The 26,944-nt window shown below is 48.2% G+C and overlaps 1 protein-coding gene across 1 annotated transcript in view; it reads left to right on the forward strand.

Moving 5' to 3' along the window:
• Positions 1–26,944, forward strand: part of LOC308367160 (ecto-NOX disulfide-thiol exchanger 2-like) — a gene marked incomplete at its 3' end in the record, with an annotated part of 223,680 nt that overhangs the window by 117,196 nt on the left and 79,540 nt on the right. The window contains exons 3-4 of the mRNA XM_080840975.1: positions 561–695; positions 19,217–19,372. Of these exons, the coding sequence (XP_080697101.1) occupies positions 561–695; positions 19,217–19,372 (291 nt within the window). The remainder of the gene's footprint in view (positions 1–560; positions 696–19,216; positions 19,373–26,944) is intronic.

The following is a 26,944-nucleotide window of genomic DNA, read 5'->3' on the forward strand; positions in this document are numbered from 1 at the left end:
ATTGTGCCTGTCTCTCCTGCTGTTGGACGTTCTGTACTTTCTCAAACACAGATTCACAGACATTCTTTATCTGCCTTTCCTCCATGTACCTGTCTGTCTCCCACACAGACACACACACACACACACACACAGACACACACACACACACACAGACACACACACACACAGACACACACACACACACACACACACACACACACACACACACACACACACACATACACACACACACACTTTGTCTGCTTTGCCTCTATATCTTTTTTCTCACACACACACACACACACACACGCTCACACACACACACACACACACACACACACGCTCACACACACACGCTCACACACACACTTTGTCTGCATTTCCTCTATATCTTTCTGTCTCTCTCACACACACACACACACACACACACACACACACACACACGTTTATATTCTATCTCCTGCTGTCTCTTACCCTGTCTGCCCTCTTTCCAAATGTCCTGTCCCATTTGAATATCATATCTGCCCAGTAACAGCCATCATTAGTCTGATCAAAGCTCCCTGCATTCTGCTCTGTTCCAGAGGGCATACGCAACATGACCATGGACTCCAGCTCCATGAACATGCCCATGTCTGACCCCAACCCCTGGGCCACCGCCATGAACAACCTGGGGATGGCCCCCATGGGGATGCCTGCTGGACAGCCCTTAATGTCAGGTAAGACAAGCCAAGCCTCCTTTTCCTCTCCCCTATCTGAGGTCCCACTTCTCTGGCTTCTCCATCTGTCTATCTATCTATCTGGCTGTCTATGTATCTGGCTGTCTGTCTATCTATTAGTCTATCTATCTATTTATCTATATCTATCTATCTATCTATCTATCTGTCTGTCTGTCTGTCTGTCTGTCTGTCTGTCTGTCTGTCTGTCTGTCTGTCTGTCTGTCTGTCTGTCTGTGTCTCTATCTATCTATCTACATGTCTATCTTTCTTTCTTTCTTTCTGTCTACATCTCTCTCTCTCCTCTCTCTCCATCTCCCTCCTCCTCTCCTCAGAGACCTGCGCTCTGTCTCCATTAGACATCTGCCCTGGCTCTCCAAACCTACGAGCACGCGTCCATTCCTGCCGAATGCCTGAGTTTACTCAGATTTATGGCAGGGAGGCGGCTGAGAAGCAAGAGCTGGATGTCTGCTGAGGGACTAGTGGGTGTCCCTAGTCTGCCATGCACTGTGTGTGTGTGTCTGAGTGTGTGTGTCTGTGTCTCTCTCTCTCTGTGTGTGTGTGTGTGTGTGTGTGTGTGTGCACACACACGTGTGTTGCCATCTTGTGTCTGTATGTCTGAGTGCAGTGCTGTTGGTTGCATCCCTCCCTCTCTGTCTCCCCTCCTTCTGCGTTGTCTTGCCGACGTCGGCCACTTTCCTGCGCCCACACTGAAGCGGTGGTGACGGGTGGTGCTGAGTCGGCAGGACGCTGAGTTATGAGTCTATTCACCGCTGGAAGACTTCAGGGGCACCGCAGTACCCAGAAAGAGTCACCAGCCTAATTAGTCTCAGCACCGTTCCCCCCTGGTCCTAATGCACCACACTTCATGCCCATCAAGGTGTGATAACCATTCAGTGCATGGGGGTCTGTGTATGTGAGTCACTCACTCACATGCTTTCTTAACAAACTGGTTGGAGATGCCAAGTGCTTATAATCCCCCCCCCCCCACCACACACACACACACACACACACTCACTCACTCTCTGTGGAGGGGAGGGGGGCTGGAGGATATTGATGGGCGGTCTGCACCACAGGGGCCGGTGGCTCCTTGATCCATGAGCTGTGAGACAAGCGACTGCTAGACTGCATCACGCAGGCTGGCAGCCCCCTGGTCTTTCCTTCCCCAAGATAGTCTTTCCATTCTAATCAGCTCGAGTGTGTGGTGTGTGTGTGGTGTGTGTGTGTGTGGTGTGTGTGGGGTGACCTGTTGTCTGATTGGGGTACTGATACATGTGGTGAGGAGGCCACTGTTTTGAATTTGGGATTTGGCAGGGGGGAGAGGGGGACGTTGGGAACTGAGGCATGTCGGAGTTTCCCCCTCATTAATCACCTGAGCGAGCAGCTGCTGTTGCACACACACACACACACCCACACACACACACACACACACACACACACACACACACACCACCTTTCCACACCAGCCCCTCCAGGCACCTCCACGCTAAAGAGCCCAAACTGTTTCCGTTCCAGTGGATGGCATTCGCCTTATTCACCTGGCGGCCATTTTGAAAATTCGAATGCCGTTGAGGGGTACACAAACCCGGAAGTTTGACTCCGACTCATACGATCCAGCAATGGAAACCTCTGTGTGGACCACCAACCTTTCCTCTTTGCCATTATTAACCATTCACATACTTGGGCTGCAACGCTGATGGTAGCCTTAGCCTGAAGACCACACACGAATACTATTTTCAAGTGATGGGGCAGATGGGCATCACTGGGTTGAAGTGGTGTGACTTTTTTGTGAAGTGCAGTGATGACCATCACTTGGAGCGGGTGCACTTCCAACCAAAGGAGTGGGAGAACATGAAATGTAAATTGGACACATTCTTTTTCTCTCACTTTCTGCCTTCTTTGTGTAACAAAATCATGTAATACATTACTGACACTATCTGTTTAATGTATATAGTTCTCTTTTGTTAATGTTTTTAAATGGTATGTTCGTTCCTATGTTCTGACCTGTTCCTTTTCAATACTTTTATGTACATAGTTACCTTTACAAACCTAGACCATTGTGCCAATCAATGTTTTTTGAACGGCCTGTTTTCTGATGTTCTGGTTCCTTGTCCATGCTTACAGTATACAGGCAGGCCATTTTACTGTATTGCCCGCACCAACTTCTATGTACATAGTTAAATTTACAAACCTAGACCATTGTGCCAATCAATGTTTTTTTAAAAATGTTTTCTGATGCTCCAACCTATTCTGGTTCCGGTATATTAAATTGTAAAGTTATGAAGGACAACATCCATGTGTAATACAATTGTACTTTATTCTTAAGATAGATAGACATCCAGTAGCTTTTACAAACACACATAAAAAAAATCACTCACAGGTAAAGAGCATGAGAAGTGATTATAAGGTCTGACAGGGACTGATCCTGTGATACATTGACCATGATAAGGTGCTATGGTAACAAGTTAGGGGAGAAAGTAAACAAGTCAGGCTGCCGGGCTGCGGCAGGCAAAACTACAGAACGCAGTTATATGCCTATGGACCCTGGTATTGCAATGGCACGGAGGCGATTCTCCATATTAAAAGTCATTGTAGCGCCCCAATTTTTTTAAGCTGTTATTTTAAGGTTAAACTGCTTATCCTTACCCTAATCCTGAAGTATAATTGTCGCATAATGGGGATTTAAGTTAACATATTGTATACATTTGTAAAGATGAACAATAATGATGGTAAAAGTTTTGCAGATTCATAAAGATGAACAAAGATGATGGTTAAGGTTTTGTACAGACTCGTAAAGATGAACACTTTCTATTCAAGGTTTGAATACATTTGTGGATATTAAGATTTCATTACATTACATTTTCATTACATTTCATTACATAACATTGGTAGATATTTACGTTAACATTACAATTTTAAAAGAGAGGACCTTGAAAATTAGTTAAAAGGGCACAGACGGCCCTCAGTTGGTTAACGGAGCCCACCAGTGTCATGGCTAAGACTTTATCGAAAATATGGTACTCTTTAATGCGCCTAATAGCGCGCTCTACATGTATTCTCAGTCTTGCTATCGCTTGAGTCTTTCGAACTTCGTCTGCAGTGAAGTGTCCACTTGGGCCTAAAAAAGGAGGGATTACAAGGGAGACCTGTCTTTCAGAGAGAAGGTCCTTGATGAGAAAGCCTTTATCGGCCATTACCATATCTCCTTCTTCGAGAAGAGAAAGGATACCTGATTTTTTTGGTAATTTCTTTGTCAGATATTGAACCTGTATATAAATCGCTGACAAAAGTCACTTCACCTGAGGGGGCAATGCCTATTAGGCCCTTAAATGTGGTGTTACCTTTGTAGTGTGAATAAATCGCTGAGTTAAGGACCTCGGAGCTAGGTTTCTGTATATGAATTTCTGTGCAATCCAATATAACTCTTGTAGCCGGGAACGTGCACTTAAAACAATCTGGCATAAGTTCATCCACAGTTTTTCTTGAAGGCCACATTGGAAGTGATCCCAACATAAAATACAAAAAATGTACCCAGGTCACACAGATCCTGCTTACTGTTGACTGTGATACTTGGAAACGGGTTGCACGATCCTGCTCAGGAAAGCCCTGCCTCAACCTACAAAGAAAAAGAAAAAACTGGTCCATAGTGGACAATTTAGATGCGCTAAAGCCTTGACGATAATAAAACGTACCTTAAAATTACGACCAGGATCCCTTCTGATGTTTTTTATCCACTGCCGACGTAGTTTCTGATCGTTGGGGAAACGGTGAAAGGTTTGTCCTCGGTTGGATTTTTTCCTGTGTGACGATGTGCATCGGGGAACACAGCAGTGAGGTGCCATTGCACTGAGAAATAGCGTTGTGAGAACTCCCGGAAGTGGTAAGTGTACCCCTCAGGCTCGGTGGAACGTTCGAGGTGAAAAAGGCGAATCATTACCGTTCTGGCATCGCTGAGTCAGCACCCCCATCCTCCCCGCTCACAGAGGTAATTATGACAAATAACGCTCACGCTCACGCCAGTATCCTCGCTCGCATCACACGTCCACACAGCCACACTCGTCATTTCACGCTTGACATCTGTGCCTGAATAATCACATTCAAGGCTCTGACAGGAAGTAAGCACATTGTCCAAAGAGCGGAGTCAGTGCTCTGAGACGTCAGAGAGCCCTTTACTCTTTCTCTCAGACTCCATTTGAGACTCCAGAGAGCCTTTTCTCTTTCTCTCTGACTCCATTTGAGACTCCAGAGCAGGGGCGTGGCCACGTGGTGGCCAGGGGGGGCCACGGCCACCACTGGTCAGAGAATGGCCACCCTGCCGGCCTCCCTGCCCAACCTCACAGCACGACAACAACAAAAATACAAAAAAACCCTCCTGAACAGAAAAGGTATAAAGCTGAAATAAATGAATTGGTATTTTTTTTATCAAGTCGTCTTATATTGTCATTTGTCACTTACGCTACAAGACTCATATTCGCAACATGTTGGGCCACGCCCCCAACAACAGCGCAAGACACAACCCAACGTGCCTGCATTCTGACAGCGTATTGGAAACAAGCAGCTAACTACTGGATACCACTGTAACTAACAGGTGAGTAAGTTGGTAATACTTTAAAGGATCATTGAAATGATAAGATCATAAAGTGATCTTCACACTCAATTAAACTCAACTCAATTACACTCAATGTAAGAATGTGGCGATATTGAGGAAGTGTGGCAGACTGAGTTGAGTTAGGCTGCTGCTGTTATTTTTGAAACTTTTAAGATTATATCTGGCTAGCGATCTAGCGCTAGCTAGTTAGCTTAAGTCCATTCCCAGGTGTCACTTAGTCATAGATAACACACTGTCGCTAGTTTACACTTGAAATTGTAATAAACCAGGGAAACAGAAGGAGCTAGTGGAGAAAGCAGAACAGGTGCAGAAAGGGAAGAAGCCAGTTGCAGTGAATGTTCAGGACACTAGTTGTCAGAGACAGAGCAGGAGGAGGGCGATTCTGGGAGAGGAGAACTGAATGATAAACAAGTCTGAGGTCACCAGGTGAGTGGTTATCAGTAGCTGAAGAATGGAACAGGGTCGGTCAGGTTATGGAAAACTAAAATAATTTTAAGGCTGGCCATATAATAAACATATATATAAGCCAAGGAGGGGGGCTCCTTACCACAGCTAGGGACTGGCAGCTGAAGGTGGACCTGGGCAGTCAGCTTAAATTCCCGGAGACCATCGCAGTGACCACACTCAGGCCCGACTTGATTCTCATGTCAGAATCAACAAGGCAGGTCATACTGCTGGAGCTGACTGTGCCCTGGGAAGACCGGATGGAGGAGGCATTTGAGAGGAAGAGGGCCAAGTACGAGGAGCTGGCAGGCGAATGCCGCCGCAACGGGTGGAAAACTCGGTGCAACCCCATCGAGGTTGGATGCCGAGGGTTTGCAGGCCAGTCACTCTACAGGGCTCTCAAGTTGTTGGGAATAAGGGGACTGCACAGCAAGAAAGCCATCAAGAACACCACAGATGCTGCTGAGAGGGCATCAAGATGGCTGTGGATCAAGAGGGGTGATCCGTGGGCAACACAAGCTACCTAGACACAAGCCGGGGACTGATCACCTCCGGCTGGGTCGCCTGGGCGAGGGTGTCTGATGTTGAAAGACCCGAAACACCCGATGATCCCAGGTTCCATCACTGATGATGTGTCTAGGTTGCACCAGTTGGTGTATATTAAACCAGTTCATTCTGGCAGAGCCAGTGACCTTCGGGAAAGACCGGATGACGACCATGAACAGAGTGGTGACAGCTGGAGAGGCAGCAGACAGCTGGAGAGACAGCAACTGGGGCAGGGAGGGCTAGCACCCCAAACTGCAGCTCCCGTGAGGGAGCACCCACAAACAAGCTACGGAAAACTTTACAGAGTTATACCCCCGGGGGTGCCCGAGAGGGGGGGAGGATGAGCACCCCAACAGGACGGACATACAGGCATCGACCCAAGCTAACGGAAATACGACTATGAGTGCAGTTTGCTTATGTGGCAAGGTCTGCAAAAACCCGCGAGGTCTCAAAATCCACCAGACCAAGATGAGATGCTTGACTGGGAGGCAAGTGGAGCAACGCACAGGACCAGTGCCTGGTGAGACGCAGGAGGAGCCCGGCCCGGAGTCACCCCACAGTGCCCAGACCCTCCACGCCCCACAAGCCCCACCCCAAGTCAGGCAGTCAGAACACCGCCGGGTCAAGTGGCCTTCCGCCAACAAGGTAAAAGAGTGGTGCCAGTTCGATGAGGACGTCGATCAGGTTCTCGAAGCCACAGCTAGAGGAGATGCTGACCAGAAGTTGCGCACAATGTGCACAATGATTGTCAGCATTGCCGCCGAGAGGTTTGGCACCAAGGAGCAGCGCCGAACCAACGCTGTTGTGGAGCCAAACCGACGGCAGAAGAAGATCAGCCAGCTGCGGCAAGAGCTTAGACTGCTAGGACGGCAGTACAAGCAGGCAAGGGAGGAAGAAAAGGCCGGTCTAGCAGAGCTCCGTAACATCTTAAGGCGGAACCTCACAACACTGCGGCGAGCCGAATGGCACAGAAGGAGGGGAAAAGAGAGAGCCAAAAAGCGTGCCGCCTTCATTGCAAGCCCTTTCAGCTTCACCAAGAAGATCCTCGGGCAGAAGCGAGGTGGACAATTGGCCTGCACGCAAGAAGAGGTTGACGAGTACCTCAGGGCAACTTACAGCGACAGCACAAGGGAGCAGGATCTTGGCCACTGCAGCAGTCTGATAACCCCACCAGAACCCACTTCAGCATTTAACACCAAGGAGCCAACCCTGAGAGAGGTTGAGGACATTGTCAGAGTAGCTAGATCCACCTCAGCACCAGGTCCCAGTGGCGTATCATATGTTGTCTACAAGAGGTGCTCAAGGCTCTTGCAACGACTGTGGAAGATCCTAAAGGTCATCTGGAGGAGGGGGAAGGTGGCTCAGCAGTGGAGGCATGCAGAGGGCGTATGGATTCCGAAGGAGGAGAACTCGCACACCATCGAGCATTTCAGAAACATATCACTCCTGAGTGTGGAGGGCAAGGTGTTTTTCAGCATTGTTGCCCGACGCATGACGGAGTTCCTCTTGAAGAATGCATACATTGACACCTCTGTCCAGAAGGGGGGGATCCCAAAGGTACCAGGATTCATCGAGCACACAGGAGTTGTCACTCAGCTCATCCGAGAGGCCCGGGAGGGCAGGGGGGACCTGGCAGTTCTGTGGCTCGACCTGTCCAACGCCTACGGGTCAATTCCACACAAACTGGTGGAAACCTCGCTTGTCCGGCACCATGTTCCACGCAAGATCAGGGACCTCATACTGGACTATTACAGCAGCTTCAGCTTGAGAGTCACCTCTGGAACAGTAACATCAGCATCACATCGGCTTGAGAAGGGCATAATCACTGGGTGCACCGTCTCAGTGATCTTGTTTGCCTTAGCCATGAACATGCTTGTTAAGTCGGCAGAAGTCGAGTGCAGAGGACCGCTCACCAAGACAGGTGCACGGCAGCCCCCCATCAGAGCATTCATGGATGACCTGACTGTTACCACAACATCGGTACCAGGCTGCAGGTGGGTGCTCCAAGGCCTTGAGCGTCTCATCAACTGGGCACGTATGGGGTTCAAGCCTGCTAAGTCCCGTTCCCTGGTGGTGAAGAAGGGGAAGGTGACAGACAAGTTCCGTTTCTCGCTGGGAGACGTCCAGATTCCATCGGTCTCAGAGAAGCCAGTGAAGAGCCTGGGAAAGATCTTTGATGGCACCCTGAGGGACACAGCAGCGCTCAAAGCAACCAGCAGAGAGCTTGGAACCTGGCTAGTGGCAGTGGACAAGTCAGGGCTGCCAGGCAAGTTTAAAGCCTGGATATACCAGCATGGCATCCTGCCACGCCTCCTCTGGCCACTGCTGGTCTATGACGTCCCACTTACCACAGTTGAGGGCTTCGAGAGAAAGGTCAGTGGCTACCTGCGCAGGTGGTTGGGCCTACCACGATGCCTCAGCAGCATAGCCTTGTATGGGAATAAGAACAAGCTACGACTTCCCTTCAGTAGTCTGTCGGAGGAGTTCATGGTGACCCGTGCAAGGGAGGTGCTGCTGTATAGAGACTCCCAGGACACCAAAGTCTCCTCAGCTGGGATTGAAGTGCGAACTGGTCGCAAGTGGAGAGCCCAGGAGTCAGTTGACCAAGCAGAAGCACGGTTGCGTCACAGTGTTCTAGTGGGAGCAGTTGCATCAGGCCGGGCAGGGCTTGGGAGCAACCCAAGACCTCAGTACAACAAGGCCCAGGGGAAGGAGAGGCGTCAGCTTGTCCAGGAAGAGGTTCGAGCAGGAGTGGAGGAGACCCGCTCGAGCAGGATGGTCGGGATGAGACAACAGGGGGCGTGGACAAGATGGGAGCAGGCACTGGACCGGAAGATCTCATGGACTGAGCTTTGGAAAGCGGAGCCGTTCCGGATTAAGTTCCTGATCCAGTCGGTCTATGACGTCCTCCCCAGCCCATCCAACCTCTTCTGTTGGGGTCTGGCAGAAACACCTGCTTGCCTGCTGTGCCAGAGGAGAGGTTCACTGGAGCACATCCTGAGCTGTTGCCCGAAAGCCCTGGGTGAGGGGCGCTACCGCTGGCGCCACGACCAGGTGCTGAAGGTGATAGCAGATACCATCTGCACAGGGATTGCACGCAGCAGACAACAACAGCCAGCTGGGCCTTCCATCGCCTTTGTTAGAGCTGGAGAGAGGCCACGGCAGCGCCAAAGCCAAGGAGGGGGGCTCCTTACCACAGCTAGGGACTGGCAGCTGAAGGTGGACCTGGGCAGTCAGCTTAAATTCCCGGAGACCATCGCAGTGACCACACTCAGGCCCGACTTGATTCTCATGTCAGAATCAACAAGGCAGGTCATACTGCTGGAGCTGACTGTGCCCTGGGAAGACCGGATGGAGGAGGCATTTGAGAGGAAGAGGGCCAAGTACGAGGAGCTGGCAGGCGAATGCCGCCGCAACGGGTGGAAAACTCGGTGCAACCCCATCGAGGTTGGATGCCGAGGGTTTGCAGGCCAGTCACTCTACAGGGCTCTCAAGTTGTTGGGAATAAGGGGACTGCACAGCAAGAAAGCCATCAAGAACACCACAGATGCTGCTGAGAGGGCATCAAGATGGCTGTGGATCAAGAGGGGTGATCCGTGGGCAACACAAGCTACCTAGACACAAGCCGGGGACTGATCACCTCCGGCTGGGTCGCCTGGGCGAGGGTGTCTGATGTTGAAAGACCCGAAACACCCGATGATCCCAGGTTCCATCACTGATGATGTGTCTAGGTTGCACCAGTTGGTGTATATTAAACCTATTTATTCAATCTGTAAAATGTTAATGATTGCATGTTTAGTCTTAAAAATCAATAAAAGAACAACATGTAATTGGAAGTGGAAAGCACTCATGTTAAAAGCTGATACTAATGGGATTCTTTGGTGTTTTACAGACATTTCCAAGTCCAGGGGTAAAGCTCCAGCGCAACCTCAACTAAATTTCCCCAAGACACTCCAGGGAGAACGAAACAGGAGCTTCAAGGGTGAGTGGTAGGCAGTCCACCCCTGGTTAGGATACTTCACAAGTGAAGACTCGACCTCTAACAAACACAAAAGACAATTGTAAAATAATTTGCATGGATCTACACTCACTCACTCACTCACTCACTCACTCACACAAACACACACAAGCAAACAGAGAGTGCCCCTTCTAGACCTGGTTTGTCAGTGCTCTGTTTTCATTCAGCACCACAATCTGTTTGATATAGTAAGCTAGTGATTGTTCACTGTTTGTAGTGATACTGTTCAATGTACTGTGTACATATTGTTGATATTTATTTTTCTTTATGTATTATTGGACATTTGTGTGTGATGTTGTGTTTTTCTTTCTCTTTCTCTATTATATATTATTGCAAATGTATGGAATATTGCACTTAAAATGCTACAGTTTACCCTTAATAAATTATCGCCTAAAATGACAATTCATATCGTGTCTGTCACTTGACCTAAAAACATCCCTGTCTCATGTTAAGGTCCCAAACCAACTCCCATAATCATGATAAATCGCACTTGCACATTATCAAAGCACCCATTCCAATAACATGGGATTATCAATAAAACATCATTAGTGTCCATAAGAAGGCTCAATCCATTGTTTATGGCTAGATGAGCCATTAGAAAACTGCTGCTCTGAGTGTTGCAGTGTGTGAGTTTTAAAGTAGTAGTTTTTGACAATCAAGTGCCACCCCAAATAAAAGAATGGCCAGAGCCGCCCCCCCCCCCCCCCAGAAATAATGTCCTGGCTACGCCCCTGCTCCAGAGAGCCTTTTCTCTTTCTCTCTGACTCCATTTGAGACTCCAGAGAGCCTTTTCTCTTTCTCTCAGACTCCATTTGAGACTCCATTGCAAATATCTCCCTCAATCTTGTTTTGCCCAGCTGCCTTGAACCCTTTTGTTGAAAAAAATAAATAAAAAATGAGCAGCCGTCTGCCAGAAAAGCTGTACACAAACACACAAGCACACTCACACGGAAACACATGAAATCCCATGAACACACAAAGGTACACATAAGCACACTCAGACGCATACACATAAAAGCTTACAAACTCACACACATACACACACAAGCACAAGCATGAACACACAAAGGTACACACACAAGGAGAAGCATGAACACACAAAGGTACACACACACAAGCACAACAAACTTGCCTGCAAAGGCCCTCCCTCTCTGCCCTGCTCTGTCTTTCCTCATATATCATGGAGGGGCGCACGCTCCCGAGTCGGTTAATCTTCAACATAAGTGTGCAGCTCCAAACACACACTCGGCCTCGAGAGCTTTGTCTGGATCTTCTTCTCCATTAAGAAAAAGAAAACACACACCAGCAACACTGGGAGAGAAGGAGCCAGAGAGGGCCGGTGTGGTGAACTATTTAAAACACTCCATTAGGCCTCGGCCAGCAGCGGCTGGGTTATTGATAATTCATGCGTAATGGCTGACCTCCTGTGCTCTTGTGTAAGAGTAGCACAGCGCCGGAATGCGCTGGATTGTCCAGAATTGTGTTAACACAGCACTCGTTTTGAGAGAGTGATATGGTCCTCGCGGCTCAGGTCCACCTGGCTTGGGTGGAACACAGCTTGCATATCCCAGCGTGTCAAGTGGGATATAGTATTACAGTCAGAGCCAAGCCGGGCCCCAGAGCCCCAGCGTCACACTCCATCAACTGTACACACTGTACCAGATGTATTGCGTAGGTACAACACGTACAGTAGCCTCCACAGACCCACACAGATTTTAGTTTTTACCCCTTTCTGTCGCTGTTTTTCTCTTACACACAGACGCACTCGACAAACCCAGACGAACCACCGCCTGCTTTCTTTTTTTTCAGAGAGCCTCATAGGAATCCAAACATCTTGCTGGCGCAGGAGAGGAGAGCAGGCCAACGAGGCCATAAATCCACCCCACATCTGCTCTCAATCACCTGGGAGGAACAGACAGACAGACAGACAGACAGACAGAGAGAGAGAGAGTGAAAGAGCATTACATCGCAGTAGCATTTGTCATGCCAATTTTCAACCTGAATGGAGATCAGCTAAATGTTGGGATTGTAATGGTGACCACAAGGGCGCGCCACACCCCCATCCCCCCCATCCCCTCCCTTCACCTTCCCATCCTCCCCACCTCTCTGACCTTGCATTGTTCTGATTGGCTGTGGCCGCCCAGGCAACTGTTTATTATTCAAACTGCTTTATGGCCGCACACTCTGTGATGGTGATTGCCTCCAATTTATGGACCATGAGCTATGTGACCTCCAGCTGCTGGCAAAGTCAGACGCAGTACAGCTGTCTCGATCCTTCAGGGACGGCCGGTCCCAGCACCTGGGATTGGAGGAGACTACGTCATTCATTATTTATTTAGTTTGGTATTTATTTACTCGCGCATTATCTCCACGCTCAGATCTCTTCTCTGATTGCCTTGTCCGTCGATCCCGATGACGCCATTTGATTTTTTTTTTTGATTTTTATTTCTGGTCAATACTGCTGAACAGATGTGTGTTTGTACTGACAAGCAACCTCCTCTGTCACTGGGCTGGGCTGGGCTGGCTGGGCTGGGCTGGCGGGGCTGGGCTAATGCCACTGATTTGTTGTTTAGATTTTTGATTCGGAGCGCCATGATGATGTGGGAGTGGAGCCGACTCATGAGCTCGAGAGCCAGTCACACAATACCCTCGGAATACCTAAACATGCAGCTCAGCGACCGCAGGGATTTATCCATAAGCACACACACAGCTCTGGGGCACACAGATATACACACACACACACAGACCACACACACACACACACACACACACACATGTTTATGACCCCCTGATGTGATTCACAGAAGTTTGTTGTCAACTAACATTAGAGTCCGCCGCCCAACCCCACCATGAGCGGGAGCGTGCAGAGGTCTCATAGGGGCAGCTCACTCGCTCTCTTTCTCTCACTCTCTCTCACTTGCTCTCTTTCTCTCACTCTCCCTCGCTGTCTTTCTCTCACTCTCTCTCTCTCACTCACTGTCTCTCTGTCTCTCACTCTCCTTCGCTCTCTTTCACTCTTTCACTCGCTCGCTCTATCACTCTCCTTGCTCTCTTTCACTCTCTCTCTCTCTCACTCTCTCGCTCTCGCTCACTCTCTCTTTCTCCCACTCTCCCTTGCTCTCTTTCACTCTTTCGTTTGCTCTCTCTCTCTCTCTCTCACTCTCCCTCACTCTCTCTCTCCCTCGCTCTCTCTCTCTCTCCCTCACTCTCTCTCTCCCTCGCTCTCTCTATCTCTTCCTCTCTTTCTCTCTCTCTCTCTCTCACTCTCTGTCTGTCTCTCTCTCCCTCTCTCTCCTCTCTCTCTCTATCCTTCTCTCCCTGCTGCACCTTCAGGAACTATAAGTAGTTTTCAGCCGATGGGTGTTTCCCTGCCAGGACTCCTTGGCAGCGTGTCTTTGCTGGATAGAGATGTAAAAAATGAAGCGAGGGAAAAAGATGGCATGGGAGATCTCTGGCTCTGGTTTCCTCATGCAGAGCCTCTTGGCAAGCGCCTTGTGGTGGGGTCTGCACTGCACTGCACGCCTCATTAAAGCATACCCAGCATGCCTTGCAGGTGCGCCCCCGTGTCACAAACACTCCAGGGATCAGTGTGTGGCCCTGGCCAGCGGCTAGCATTAGATTCCCTTTCCTCACTCTCACGCGCAAGTCACACACCTGCGGCAAACAAACACACACACACACTCACGCGCATATGCATGCATATCCTTACACACACACACATATGGCTATATACACACTTCCACTTACACACACGTACACATTTGCCCTGGACTAGAGGTCTCTGTGGCCAAATGCCAAGCTGATGTATCTGATTCACCCTCCGTTCAGTTGATTGATGACTAGATTAAAATGTAATTACCACCACACCCCAGCAGGTGGTTCAACCACAGTATGAGCGAGACAGACTTTCAGTGTATTTTATAGGTAAGGCAAGTTCATTCATAGAGCACATTTCTGCCACAGAGGCATTTCAATAAGCTTTACATAAAAAATAAATAAGTAAGAGAAAGCGGGTCTATACTGACTAATGCATGCATGTTGCTGCACTTCCTCACTTATTGCTTCCTGGAGAAAGAGGCTGGCTGGAGGAGCTGGTTCTCCCAGGACGTGCTTTATCATTGGCAGCCACATGCTTCACTAGAGCAGCCTGGAGCCCGGAGCCTCCTCCTCCATCAGTCTCCTCCAGCCTGATACGCCACACTTCAGGGAGGACATTCATTTCCATTGCTGCTGCAACAGGAGGCACATTTAAGATGGAGGGGGGTGGGGGGGGGGGATTGTTTCTGTGAAAATTCCTGTAGAAATCCCTTCCAATAACAAAAGTGCAGGTAATCTGCGCTATCAGAGAAGCCACCAAATGGATGCAGTCTCACTCTGCCCTCCAACTCCAGATGTAATAGAATCTACGGGTACTGAGAGATGCATCACATGAATTGAAAATGGGCCCAGGCCTCGATCAAAGCAGATCTTTTCGAATTTGCCAGGAAAGCCTGTCCCCCCCTAGCCTGGCCATTACCAGCCTGTGACTCAATTTCTTTCCATCAGTCAGTCTGGCAAAACCCCATGCATTTTCGTTTCCGAGATGGGCGGGTGCTTAGCTTGAGGTTTAAAATCATTGGAGTTCCCTTAACCAATCAGCAACGTTTGGTAAGCAATCGGTCTCCCGTCTCTCCATTACTAACGGGGCCATCTGGTAGATTAAACTCTTCCCAAAGCCAGTTGGGAAAAGAGCTACGACGTCCTTTCAAATCATAAAACTTACAAGACAATCCTCTTGTTCTCCTTTTAATTTTCTGATGTTCTCGAGAGTTGAGACAATGCTGGTAAACTACAAACTCCGCTGTACTACATGCACCTCGGCAAGGCGAGTTTTGCGTCACAGCTCTGAACTGTTCGCTGATTGGTGCGGTTGTAGGGTGAAGCCTGGAAACGATGTAAGGCGGGCCTGGGCCAGACTACGTATGAGCTTGAAATCAAATCAGGCGGAAATACGCAGGCTGGTGTCACCAGGCTAGTCGTCCCCCCCCCCCCCCCCCCCCTCTTCTTTTTTCTATGGAGGTGAGGGCATCTGGCCAATGCATGTCATGAATAAATCAGGGTGGCCGCGGGGTATTAAAAAGTCTTAAAAAGTCGTAAATCAAAATAAGGCCTTAAAAAGTATTAAATTGTCTTAAATTCAAATTGCATTGGTCTTAAATATTTGTGTGCCATGTCAGTGCGAAAATGCGGGCAATCTGTTCTGCCAGGTCAAATATTTTTTTTCCCGGTAGCCTGTGCGCTGCGTTGTCTTTGGTTAGGTCAGAGCATAGACTACTGCGCAGCTAAAGCGTCTACATACAAGTGATTAGATAGCCTAATAGCTGGCTAGCATGCAAACTAGCGTTCTAGTCCTGTCAGTGCTATTTCCGCCCGCTAGCAATGTATTAATTTTACCTTACAACGAACTAACAGTTTATGGAAATTAAACGGAGGTTACTTAAACATATTTATCCGGAGGTTACTTAAACATATTTATCACAGTGTGAGACAGCAAAAAAAAAAAACGGTTTGGTCTTAAATTTAATTTAGAAGTGGTATTAAAAAGTCTGAAAAAGTCTAAAATTTAATTTGTTTATACCTGTAGACACCCTGATAAATATCATGCACTTTCCCTGCATTAAACAGAGGCGGCTGGTCTGAGGGTGTGAGACAGTAAAGATATTAGAGAGAGGAAATCTCTCTCTCTCTCTCTCTCTCTCTCTTCATCTCTCTCTCTTTCCCCTTCTCTCCATCTCTTTCCTCACGCACTCTCTCTCCTTCTCTCTAACTCACAGCCAATAGCATCGTGTGCCGGTCACAAACAGGTTCCATAATTCATCATTAGTGTTCCTATTACCGCAGTGTCAGGGTACAAACAGTACTGAGCCAGAGAGAGTCACACACCTGCGGCACACACACACACACACTCACACTCACACTCACACTCACACGCACACGCACACGCACACGCACACGCACACGCACACACATACACAAACACACACAAACATACACACATACACACAAAAACACACTCACATTCACACACAGACACAAACTGCCTGGGCCTTATCTCTTAAATTGTGGCCTTAACAGCCAAAATGGATTATGCCAAAATGGACAGAGCCAGCTGACAGGGCCAGTGGACTGGAAATGAACCTCAGAACCGGTTGGTACGGAGATCACTTCCAGAAAGATCTGTTTTCATTGTTGCCAGGCATTTCCTGGGTTTTTACACAGAGGACAACTCACACACACACACACACACACACACACATTGTATTGACTACAAACATAAACAGATCATTAGGTGAGAACATGCTTTCAAACAGGCACATTTATACATTAAAGCGTTACCATGGCGCTTGTGGGGTTGTGGAAGGAGTCACTTATTTATAGGCCTCCAGCTCTGGCTTGCCTTATTGCACTACCAGATCTGTGGAGCAGCTAGCAGCTTATTTCTGCCCTCTGATCAGTAATGTGCCACCTCCAGTGCGAATACAGACTCACAATCTGATAGTCCAGCTCACACACTCCTACAAACCCACTGCTACAAGTCCACAGGTGCCTTCACACAAAGCTGGCGTCACATAGACATTAAATCATGCAGCGTAATATTGACATCCCATCAAACTCTCTGTCTGTCCAGCTTGTGTGTATCTTTGAAATCCTGTGTGTGTGTGTGTGTGTGTGTGTGTGTGTGTGTGTGTGTGTGTGTGTGTGTGTGTGTGTGTGTGTGTGTGTGTCTGTGTCAGTGTCTGTGTCTGTGTGTTTGTGTGTCTGTGTCTGTGTCTGTGTGGGAGTGTGTCTGTAGTGTTTTCCCCCACTGTCATATACTTCACTTTACTAGGTCAGACCTCCTTGCCATCAAGCCCACTTCAGTTGTGCGTGTGTACTTGCATAGATGTCTGTGGAGCTGCAAAAGCAGACTTGGACTTCAGAAGATCAGCTGCTCATTAGCTCATATTACTGGATCCTAGTATGACATCACCTCTCTCCCTGCTGACTGTATTTTCACTCAAAACATCAAAACACTTCATTCACAACATAATTTTCCCCAATCAACCCAGTTACAAAGTCTGTTTCCGTACGGTGGAGATGGCAAGAACAGAGTGAGCTAACGTAACCCATACCGCTAGCTCAGGCCCTAACCTTGCAGCTGTACAGCCTAACTGTCAACAAGAGAGGAGATATCTGCACTTCTGACCCTGGAGTCAGTGCTGACAAATGAATATGACTTTAGAAAGCTGAAGTCACCCAGATAAACACCTAGTGATCAACCAATAAAGTAAAGGCGTGGAATTAGAACACATATAAAACTAAAATCAACCGTTGACATAAATTGTAATTGTACGGCAGGGAGAAGCCATCACCCATCATCCCAGCCTTCGAGGGCACCGCTCATCACCTGGATCTTACCCGCCTGTCACTATGAGACAAGAATACCAACGCCTGCATGATCGATAAGTCGGGGCGAGAGAGAATGAAAGAGAGAGAGTGACAGAAGGGTGGAAGGGAAAGAAAATGCAGTTTGGTTTGATTAGGATCCATGTCCAGAGGCCATAGTATTCATTACAGCGCTGCTAAAATGGGTGTCAGCTTGGCTCGGCGTGCCACTTGGGGCTCCCCCCCACCCCAGCCCCGCCGGAGAGGAGAGGAGAAGACTCCGTCTGGGTGTCTGATTGTTCAGCCAGCTTGCTGCAGGCCATCCTGTTCTTCATCTGGCTGTTGGTGTCTGGCTGTCACGCTCTGTCTGGCCCAGCTGTCTGTCTGTCTGTCTGTCTGGCTGACTGTCTGTGTGTCTGTCTGACTGTCTGTCTGTCTGTCTGTCTGTCTGTCTGTCTGTCTGTCTGTCTGTCTGTCTGTCTGTCTGTTTGTCTGTCTGTCTCTGTTTGGGTATGGTTGTCAGTCTAGCGGTACAGATGGCTTGGCCTGTGTAGCAAAGCTGCCTTCATGTCAGGTGCTGCTCAGTATGGTTGTCAATCTGTCTTCTAAAGGAATCGACTCTATCTCTATCTCTCTCTCTCTCTCAAATTCAAATTCAAATGAGCTTTATTAGCATGACAAATATTGTTTGCATTGCTAAAGCAGAGCATAGACATACATTTACACATATCAACAAACAAACGTGTGTGTGTGTGTGTGTGTGCGTGTGTGTGACTGTGTGTGTGTGTGTGATTGTGTGTGTGTGTGTGACTCTCTCTCTCTCTCTCTCTCTCTCTTTCTCTGTCTCTCCAACTCTCTCTGTCTACCCCCACCCCTGGTGGTTGTTGGGGGCGGGTGTGGAGGGAGCGATGATATTACCATTTAAAAAAGGCTCAGCGCAGGAATTCAGCTGCAGTCCAAATCAATACTTGTAAATGAAAGCCCCTGCATTCGCCAGCCGCAGGACTACAGGACTCTTTTTTCATTATTTTATTTTTAAACTGCAAAACAGCCTGTGTGTGTGGTGTGTGTGTGTGTGTGTGTGTGTGTGTGTGTGTGTGTGTGTGTGTGTGTGTGTGTGTGTGTGTGTGTGTGTGTGTGTGTGTGATAAATGTTATGATAAAAAAAGTTGTTATAAATCTCCTGGCGGCCAGCTGAAGTAGCTGGAACTGAGCCTCAGTAGAGGTCACCGCCCCCGGATTGTTTCAAAAGTCTATTCAGTTACTTTGTTTTGTTATTTGTTTGTTCGTTTGTTTGTTCAGTACGTTAAATGAATACTATGGGAGATAGAGAGTGAAGGCTAAGAAACTAAACAAATAGTGCTTCTATCTGTATCCACAACCCAAAGGAGCACACCCACACTGAGGCTGCATCGTGTGTTTGTTTGTTTGTTGTGCGTTAAGCTAATGTCTCATTCTCTCCTGTGTGTGTGTTTGTTTTTGTCTCATTGGTGCCCTCCTGCAGACTTCGACCCGAGCCTGGGCATGATGGCGGGCATCGCTCCCATGAACCCCATGATGCCTGGCTTGGGCATCGTGCCTCCACCCATGTCCCAGGATATGCCCGTCGTCAAGGAGATCATACACTGCAAGAGCTGCACCATGTTCCCGCCCAATCCCAGTAAGCCCCCGCCACTCTCATCTCTCCACTAGCGGTATAGTCAACCTCTGAGTGACCTATGCAGAGATGGAGCACTCTGGCATGTAAAATATGCCACCCTGCCAGAAGGATGGGGCTGGTGTGGGCTGTTCGCTCACTCACGGTGGGGAATCATATCTTCTGCTGCTCATCTCCGTGACCCCCAACACCCCCCACCCTCTGGCCTGTCCTCTGCAGAGGTCAGAGGGGGCAGATCATTACCTGAGAGGGCACATGTCCTTGGGTACCCAGCATGCACAGGGATTAACCAGGAAATGGTGTGGGGATCCCTTGAATTGCCCTCTCTATATCTCTGTCTCTATATCTGTCTTTACCCTGTGCTTGAGTAAGATGACGGGAGAGTTCAAGCACACTTAAAACACAGAGCCAATCAGGGGCTTGGCTAATGGGGTAAAGACGTTGCAAACATCCATGATGGATAGATAGATGGATACTTTATTAATCCCGAGGGAAATGTAGGTAAACCACGGTAAACCAAGACGGGGACATGCACACATCCGCACATCAAGAGAAGCCTCTGGCTGTATATTTGTGTATGTGCATGACTCAAGCTTCTCCTGGTGCGATCGATACATAGGGTTGCTACTTTTGAAATGTAATAGGCTACAGATTACTAGTTACCCTAAAAATCATCCTCTATGTGGCTCTGTGATCTACCATCGGGGCTGTGCCTCCAGTGCCAGAGAGTTGCATACAGATACCTAAGCACTGGGATGGCCAGCTGGGTGCCAGAATTCGTTTGCAGCTCTCGTATCGGCCAGATTCTGTATGCAGTGTACTCACTGGAGTATATCAGATGGAGACACAGGCTTTTCAATTGAATTTTCTTACAAATCATATTTCTCATATTTTCTATGTTTTGAGCTCCTGGATATGTATATTTTTTTTATTTTGAAAGACGCTTTGTTGTCAGTAAACCAAACTAACTTTTAAACCACACGTTTAGAGAATTCAAAATACGCTCTCATAACAGCACTTTTCAAACTCAGTCTGTAGACGGTGGTAGTTTTCATCAGCTCCTCAGCTTGACATCACACACAGTCTTCCATCACAAAAGAACCTTTTCATGCAAGCTGTCAGACGGGGCAACTCTGTGTCCCACCCCTGCTCTGGCACTGATGGTCTGAATGGTGTTGCATCAAACTAAACTACTCAGGATAGGACTTTCAGTTTACTATATCCTGACAAAATATAGTTTTTTTTTCGTTTATGTATGTCTTCTTTAATGAATTTGACCTCATGCCGATCAGTTCCTTTCAGTTTGGTAGTAAAGCTGGACCAATCCCCACCAGTTACAGAACCAAGTGAGGAGATCCAGCAGGTTCCTATGGCACAGTACAGGACCCTTTCCCACCAGTTACAGAACCAAGTGAGGAGATCTTACCCACCAGTAACAGAACCAAGTGAGGAGATCTTACCCACCAGTAACAGAACCAAGTGAGGAGATCTTACCCACCAGCAACAGAACCAAGTCAGGAGATCTTACCCACCAGTAACAGAACCAAGTGAGGAGATCTTACCCACCAGTAACAAGCCAAGGGAGGAGATCTTACCCACCAGTAACAGAACCAAGTGAGGAGATATTACCCACCAGTAACAGAACCAAGTGAGGAGATATTACCCACCAGTAACAGAACCAAGTGAGGAGATCTTACCCACCAGTTACAGAACCAAGTCAGGAGATCTTACCCACCAGTAACAGAACCAAGTGAGGAGATATTACCCACCAGTAACAGAACCAAGTGAGGAGATATTACCCACCAGTAACAGAACCAAGTGAGGAGATCTTACCCACCAGTAACAGAACCAAGTGAGGAGATCTTACCCACCAGTAACAGAACCAAGTGAGGAGATCTTACCCACCAGTAACTAGGGGTGGGTATCGGCAACCACCTCGCGATACGATACGCATCCCGATACAGGGGTCGCGATACGATATGTATCGCGATACATGCGATACGTACGTATACGATACGTATCCCGATATTTTAGGCTTATAACAAAAAAAATTGCCTGTAACTCCTTGACAGTACATCATAACATATTTGTCACCTCATGTGGATTCTACAGAAACTCTGCTTTCAAATTATACCATCAACTGGATGATGGGCAAAGTATGCAGGCAGGCACATGAACCAAGTAGACGCTGTACAAAGAAGCAGACAAAAAAAAAACAAAAAAAAAAAATTTTATTTTTTTTTTTGTTGCACGTGAAGTATCGATACTGACGCCTCCGTATCGATACACGCATCGTAAAGAGGCCCGCGACGATGTATCCCCGTATCGATATTTTGAACACACCCCTACCAGTAACAGTACCAAGTGAGGAGATCTTACCCACCAGTAACAGAACCGAGTAAGGAGATCCAGCAGCTGGTTTAAAGACTTCAGCATTCATCATTACCCACAATCCTACTGGCCTTGGCTATTTCTTCTCTGGACTGTGTCCAGTCCAGCTTCTATTCATAGCAACATATTGAATATTTTCTTATGTGGATATATGTGTGTAATATTGCAAGGAGGCATATTTTTCACTGCACTTGCTTACTAGAGCCCTGTCTTCTTTATTCACTTTCCAGAGCCTTGAAGTGACTTTGCTTTAATATGTCAAAGGCTATGGCTGATGGGACTATAAAGGCCAAAACTGGGAGTAAAGGGCTTTCATTGTGATAGATGGCCAGTTCCCCATTTTAGGTGATTTGTCCCCTCTCAGGCTCTCATCTACATCGAGGGAGTGGGAGCTTTGGAGGCTGCAGTTCCTGGCAGTGGGGATGTATTATACATAATGTACTGTATATGATATATTATGTATTCTGTGGTGCAATCAGTCTGAGGCTAGGCTTTCATCAGCAGTCAGAAACAGTCTGAGTAGCCCTCCGTCTTCTCCCCAGAGCATGAAGCCCCCACCCCGCTATTACAGACGCCTTCTATAGCAGTGGTCCCCAACCACCGGGCCGCGGCCCAGTACCGGTCCGTGAGGCATCTGTTACCGGGCCGCGCAGAAAGAATAAATAATTTATATAATGTCCGCTGTATTCATTATTAGCGTCTGAAAGGTGTTTTATTTTGAAAAACGACTGGATTTTCTAGGACGTAATATTCGCCTGTGCCTCTTGTCACGTCAAGACGCTTGTCTCGTTCACGTGATACGTCACTCAAAAAATAGCGAAACTAGCGAAAATGAGTACAAAACTAAAATCTTTAGAGAGCTTCTTTGCAAAGGTGAAAAGGCCCACTAAGGAGCCAGAAGAGGAACCTACGACCTCCAAAAAAGAAAGCTTATTTTAACAGACAATACCAGGAGTCATAGGCCTACTTAAATTACGGGTTTATAGCAACAGTTGATTCTCACGCACCAAGTCCGCTCTGTATAATTTGTGGCGACAAGATAGCAAATAAGCTAATGAAGCCTTCAAAACTGCTTCAGCACATGGAGACCAAACACTGATTCAGCGTTATGGTGAGTTGTATTTGTCATGCATTAACATTCGTAATACAATGGTGTTGGTCGCAAGTTAACGCCACTTCACGTTACTGTTAGCTTTTGTATATGAGTAGACTCCATTCTATCGAACTCGCGCTTGCCTCACGGGTATGAATATATGAATGGATGACATGACTAACAAGTGGTGGAAAATTACACCTTGAAGCCGGTCCGTGAAAAAATGTCCTACATTAAACCGGTCCGTGGTGCAAAAAAGGTTGGGGACCCCTGTTCTATAGGCCTGAATGTTTTCTCTCTCTCTCTCTCTGCCTCTCTCTCTCTCTCTCTCAATTCAAATTCAAATTCAAAAGAAGCTTTATTGGCATGACCATAGCGTTGTTAAGTATTGCCAAATCATTTGGTTTGGATATATAAAAATGATTACATAAACAATACATATATAAGTGATGACATAAACAATACATATATCTATACATAGGGTACATCAGAAAGGGAAAGGGAGAAGTGGGAACAATAATACATATTAATTATCATCAGGGGATTAACACAACAACAGACATGAACATACATGAATTAGATTAATGTATGGGCTGTCCCTCAGTTTATGACAGGAATTTACATATTGTGCAGCGAGGACAAGGCACTGCTCATTCTCTCCAGTGAGGTATGTAAGCCTCTCCTCACTGCTCGCCAGCAGGAACTCAGGGAGGACCTCACCAATCTTTTTAAAATACTTTTGTCTTATGTCCTTATATTGTGTGCACTGCGTCAGGAAGTGCTTCTCTGTCTCTACTGTTCCTTGTTCGCAATGGGGGCAGAGTCTGTTTTCCCTAGGGAGCCAGGTTTGCCTGTGCCTACCCGCCTCTACCTATCTCTCTCTCTCACTCTCTCTCTCGCTCTCTCTCTCTCTCTCTCTCTTTCTCTCTCTCTCTTTCTCTGTCCCTCTGTCAAACACTTCCTTTTTCTTCCTTTGCAGGTGCCATATTTTTTGAACCCTCTAGTATTTTTTTCTCCCTCCCCTTCTAACCACCCATTATTCTCAATCCCTTTCACTCTAATGCACTTTCTCTCCTTGCCTCTCCATTTACCGCCTCACCTTACCTTAACTTACCTTTCCACTCTTCCTCCCCTCAATACTTTCTCATTCTCTTTTTTTCCCCTCCCCCTCCTGTCCCCTCTTTGGCTGTGTCTCCATTCTTCATTTCCCCGTGCTGATTGTCCTCTTTGCGGGCGCGAGGCGACTCTTGTCGTTCTCTCCTCTGTTTTTCTGTCTACGCACTGTCTCTCTATTCATCTGTGGCGTGTCACTCTACCTGCATGAAATGGAGACAGCTTCTTGAAAGTGTGTGAGTGCTTTTAAAGAGACAGCTCCACACCCGCCCGTCATCATCACAAGGCCTGTCATCTCAGGCACCATAGAACCAAACAGAGCCCGTCCCACTCTATTACACTGTCAATAAGAGCAGAATCTATGGTGGTCTTTTTCTTTCTTTTTGTTGAACTCCTTTCTGGTCATTTGTGTTGACACAGAGGGTCGGTGTACTGTTCAAACTACTGTAGGGCTTTGCATGTAATGTTGCTGTGATATGGCATCAACGACAGAGCTCAAGAAACAGATACCACAAGCAAGGACAGAAAGGGGAAAAGAATCTGACATCCAACATGTCTATCCCTGAGCTCCAAAGAGCTGGGGAGAGGGGAAGAGAATCAGCGGCTGTATTTGAAAAGCTGCCACTAGCCTGAAGCACCCCTTCAGGTGTTCGCCTTAGCGGCCATGTTGAAAGAAGGACTCCTTGTTTTCCCCGCTGGCTTCAGACTCTCAACCCTAGAACAGCACACTGCCACCATCACCCCCACAGTCCTGTACAGTCTACCACCATCAGCCCTACAGTCTACCACCATCAGCCCCACAGTCTACCACCATCAGCCCAACAGACTACCACCATCAGCCCCAGAAGACCTGTTCAGTCTACCACCATCAGCCCCAGAAGACCTGTTCAGTCTACCACCATCAGCCCCACAGTCTACCACCATCAGCCCTACAGACTACCACCATCAGCCCTACAGTCCTGTTCAGTCTACCACCATCAGCCCCGTAGACTACCACCATCAGCCCCACAGACTACCACAATCAGCCCCACAGTCTACCACCATCAGCCCCACAGTCTACCACCATCAGCCCCACAGTCTACCATCATCAGCCCTACAGTCTACCACCATCAGCCCCACAGTCCTGTTCAGTCTACCACCATCAGCCCCGTAGACTACCACCATCAGCCCCACAGACTACCACAATCAGCCCCACAGTCTACCACCATCAGCCCCACAGTCTACCACCATCAGCCCTACAGACTTACACCATCAGCCCCACAGTCTACCACCATCAGCCCCACAGTCCTGTGCAGTCTACCACCATCAGCCCCACAGACTACCACCATCAGCCCCACAGACTTTCACAAGTTTTTATTCACCTCTATTTCCACACACATACAGAGGTCCCACACGTCTCACATGGCCAACCTTCAGCTAGGCTTTCAGTCAATAAATGGAGGTGTGTGTGTGTGTGTGTGTGTGTGTGTGTGTGTGTGTGTGTGTGTGTGTGTGTGTGTGTGTGTGTGTGTGTGTGTGTGTGTGTGTTATACATGATACATCCTCTGTACATGCTGCATATGCTGCTCATCAGTTGGGGAGGACAGCTGTGCCTGAAAGTGACCTTTACATTTAGAGCATGTCTCTTTGCCATCCTCTCTATCAATCTCTCTGTCTCTCTCACCCCCCCTCTCTCTCTCTATCAGTGTCTCTCTATCTCTCTCCATCTCCCTCCCTATCTCTCTCTCTCTATCTCTCTCTCTCTCTATCAGTCTCTCTCTATCATTCTCTCTCTCTCTCTCTCTCTCCATCTCCCTCCCTATCTCTCTCTCTCTATCTCTCTCTCTCTCTATCAGTCTCTCTCTCTATCATTGTCTCTCTCTCTCTCTCTCTCTCTCTCTCTCTCTCCATCTCTCTCTCTCTCTCTCTCTCTCTCCCTCACTGGTTGCCATGGGCGACATGTCTGTCAGGGCTCATCTGCGTCTGGTGGTCGATGAGTGTGTGTTGCCGCTTGGCCTCCTGCACGCTCCAGCTCACCTCTCCTCTCCTCATATCAATCTACTAGGCCAAACACACAGAGGCAGGCCCTTGCATCTCTCCTCACCCCCAGCATCACAGGGGAGCAGGGGGCCAGACACACAGGGCTTAACCCTTTCCCCGAGCAGCTTTTCACGCGCCACTACACTTCAGGCGTCTCGCTGTCACTCCTGTTGTCTTTTTAGGTTTGTTTTCATTTTCACTCTTGGCTTTCGCCACTGGCTCTGCGCTTCTCTCAACTGTTGTCGCCGCTTCCCTTCCACTTGTCTCTCCATTGAATTCAGTTTCATTTTCTTTCACACATCCTCTCTCTCTCTCTCTCTCTCTCTCTCGCTCTCTCTCTGTCTTTCTCGCTACTTTTCTTACCCTGTCTCCCCTGAAAAGCCAGCACGACGAAACCCCATTTGAAATCTCACAGGCGGCAGTCGTCTTGACTTCAAAAGCCTTTCAGCAGGGGACAGTGATGCTGTGTAATTATCCTAAGGGAGCTGGGGATGGATGCCCTTCACATTCCCCCCGGCGCCTGAATCCCCCCCCTGCCCCCCACACACACACACTCCCACCTGTGGGGACGCCTGCCTCCCCCCGCCCCCCACACACACTCCCACCTAGTGGGACGGAGTGCTGAGGGTGTTTGTGATCACCACGGGTCACCACGGCTCCTCTCCGAGGCGCTCCTGTGCTTATCGCTCCTAGGGAGAGGAGCAACGCAGGCAGGCAGGCAGGCAGGCAGGCAGGCAGGCAGGCAGGCAGGCAGGCAGGCAGGCAGGCAGGCAGACAGGCAGGCCTCTTTCTGGGTCGACTGACGCCGGCTCCATTATCTGCTGCCAAGGTGGTGATGTCTTCCTGAAAAGGTGTGACTGCAAGTGCAGCATGCAATGGTTTACATTAGCTCTTAACACCGACACCCCCCCTTAATACACACATACGTGTGCACACACACACATATACTCAAACACAGT

The sequence above is a fragment of the Sprattus sprattus genome (assembly GCF_963457725.1).
Source record: "Sprattus sprattus genome assembly, chromosome: 6".
NCBI classification, from domain to species: domain Eukaryota; kingdom Metazoa; phylum Chordata; class Actinopteri; order Clupeiformes; family Clupeidae; genus Sprattus; species Sprattus sprattus.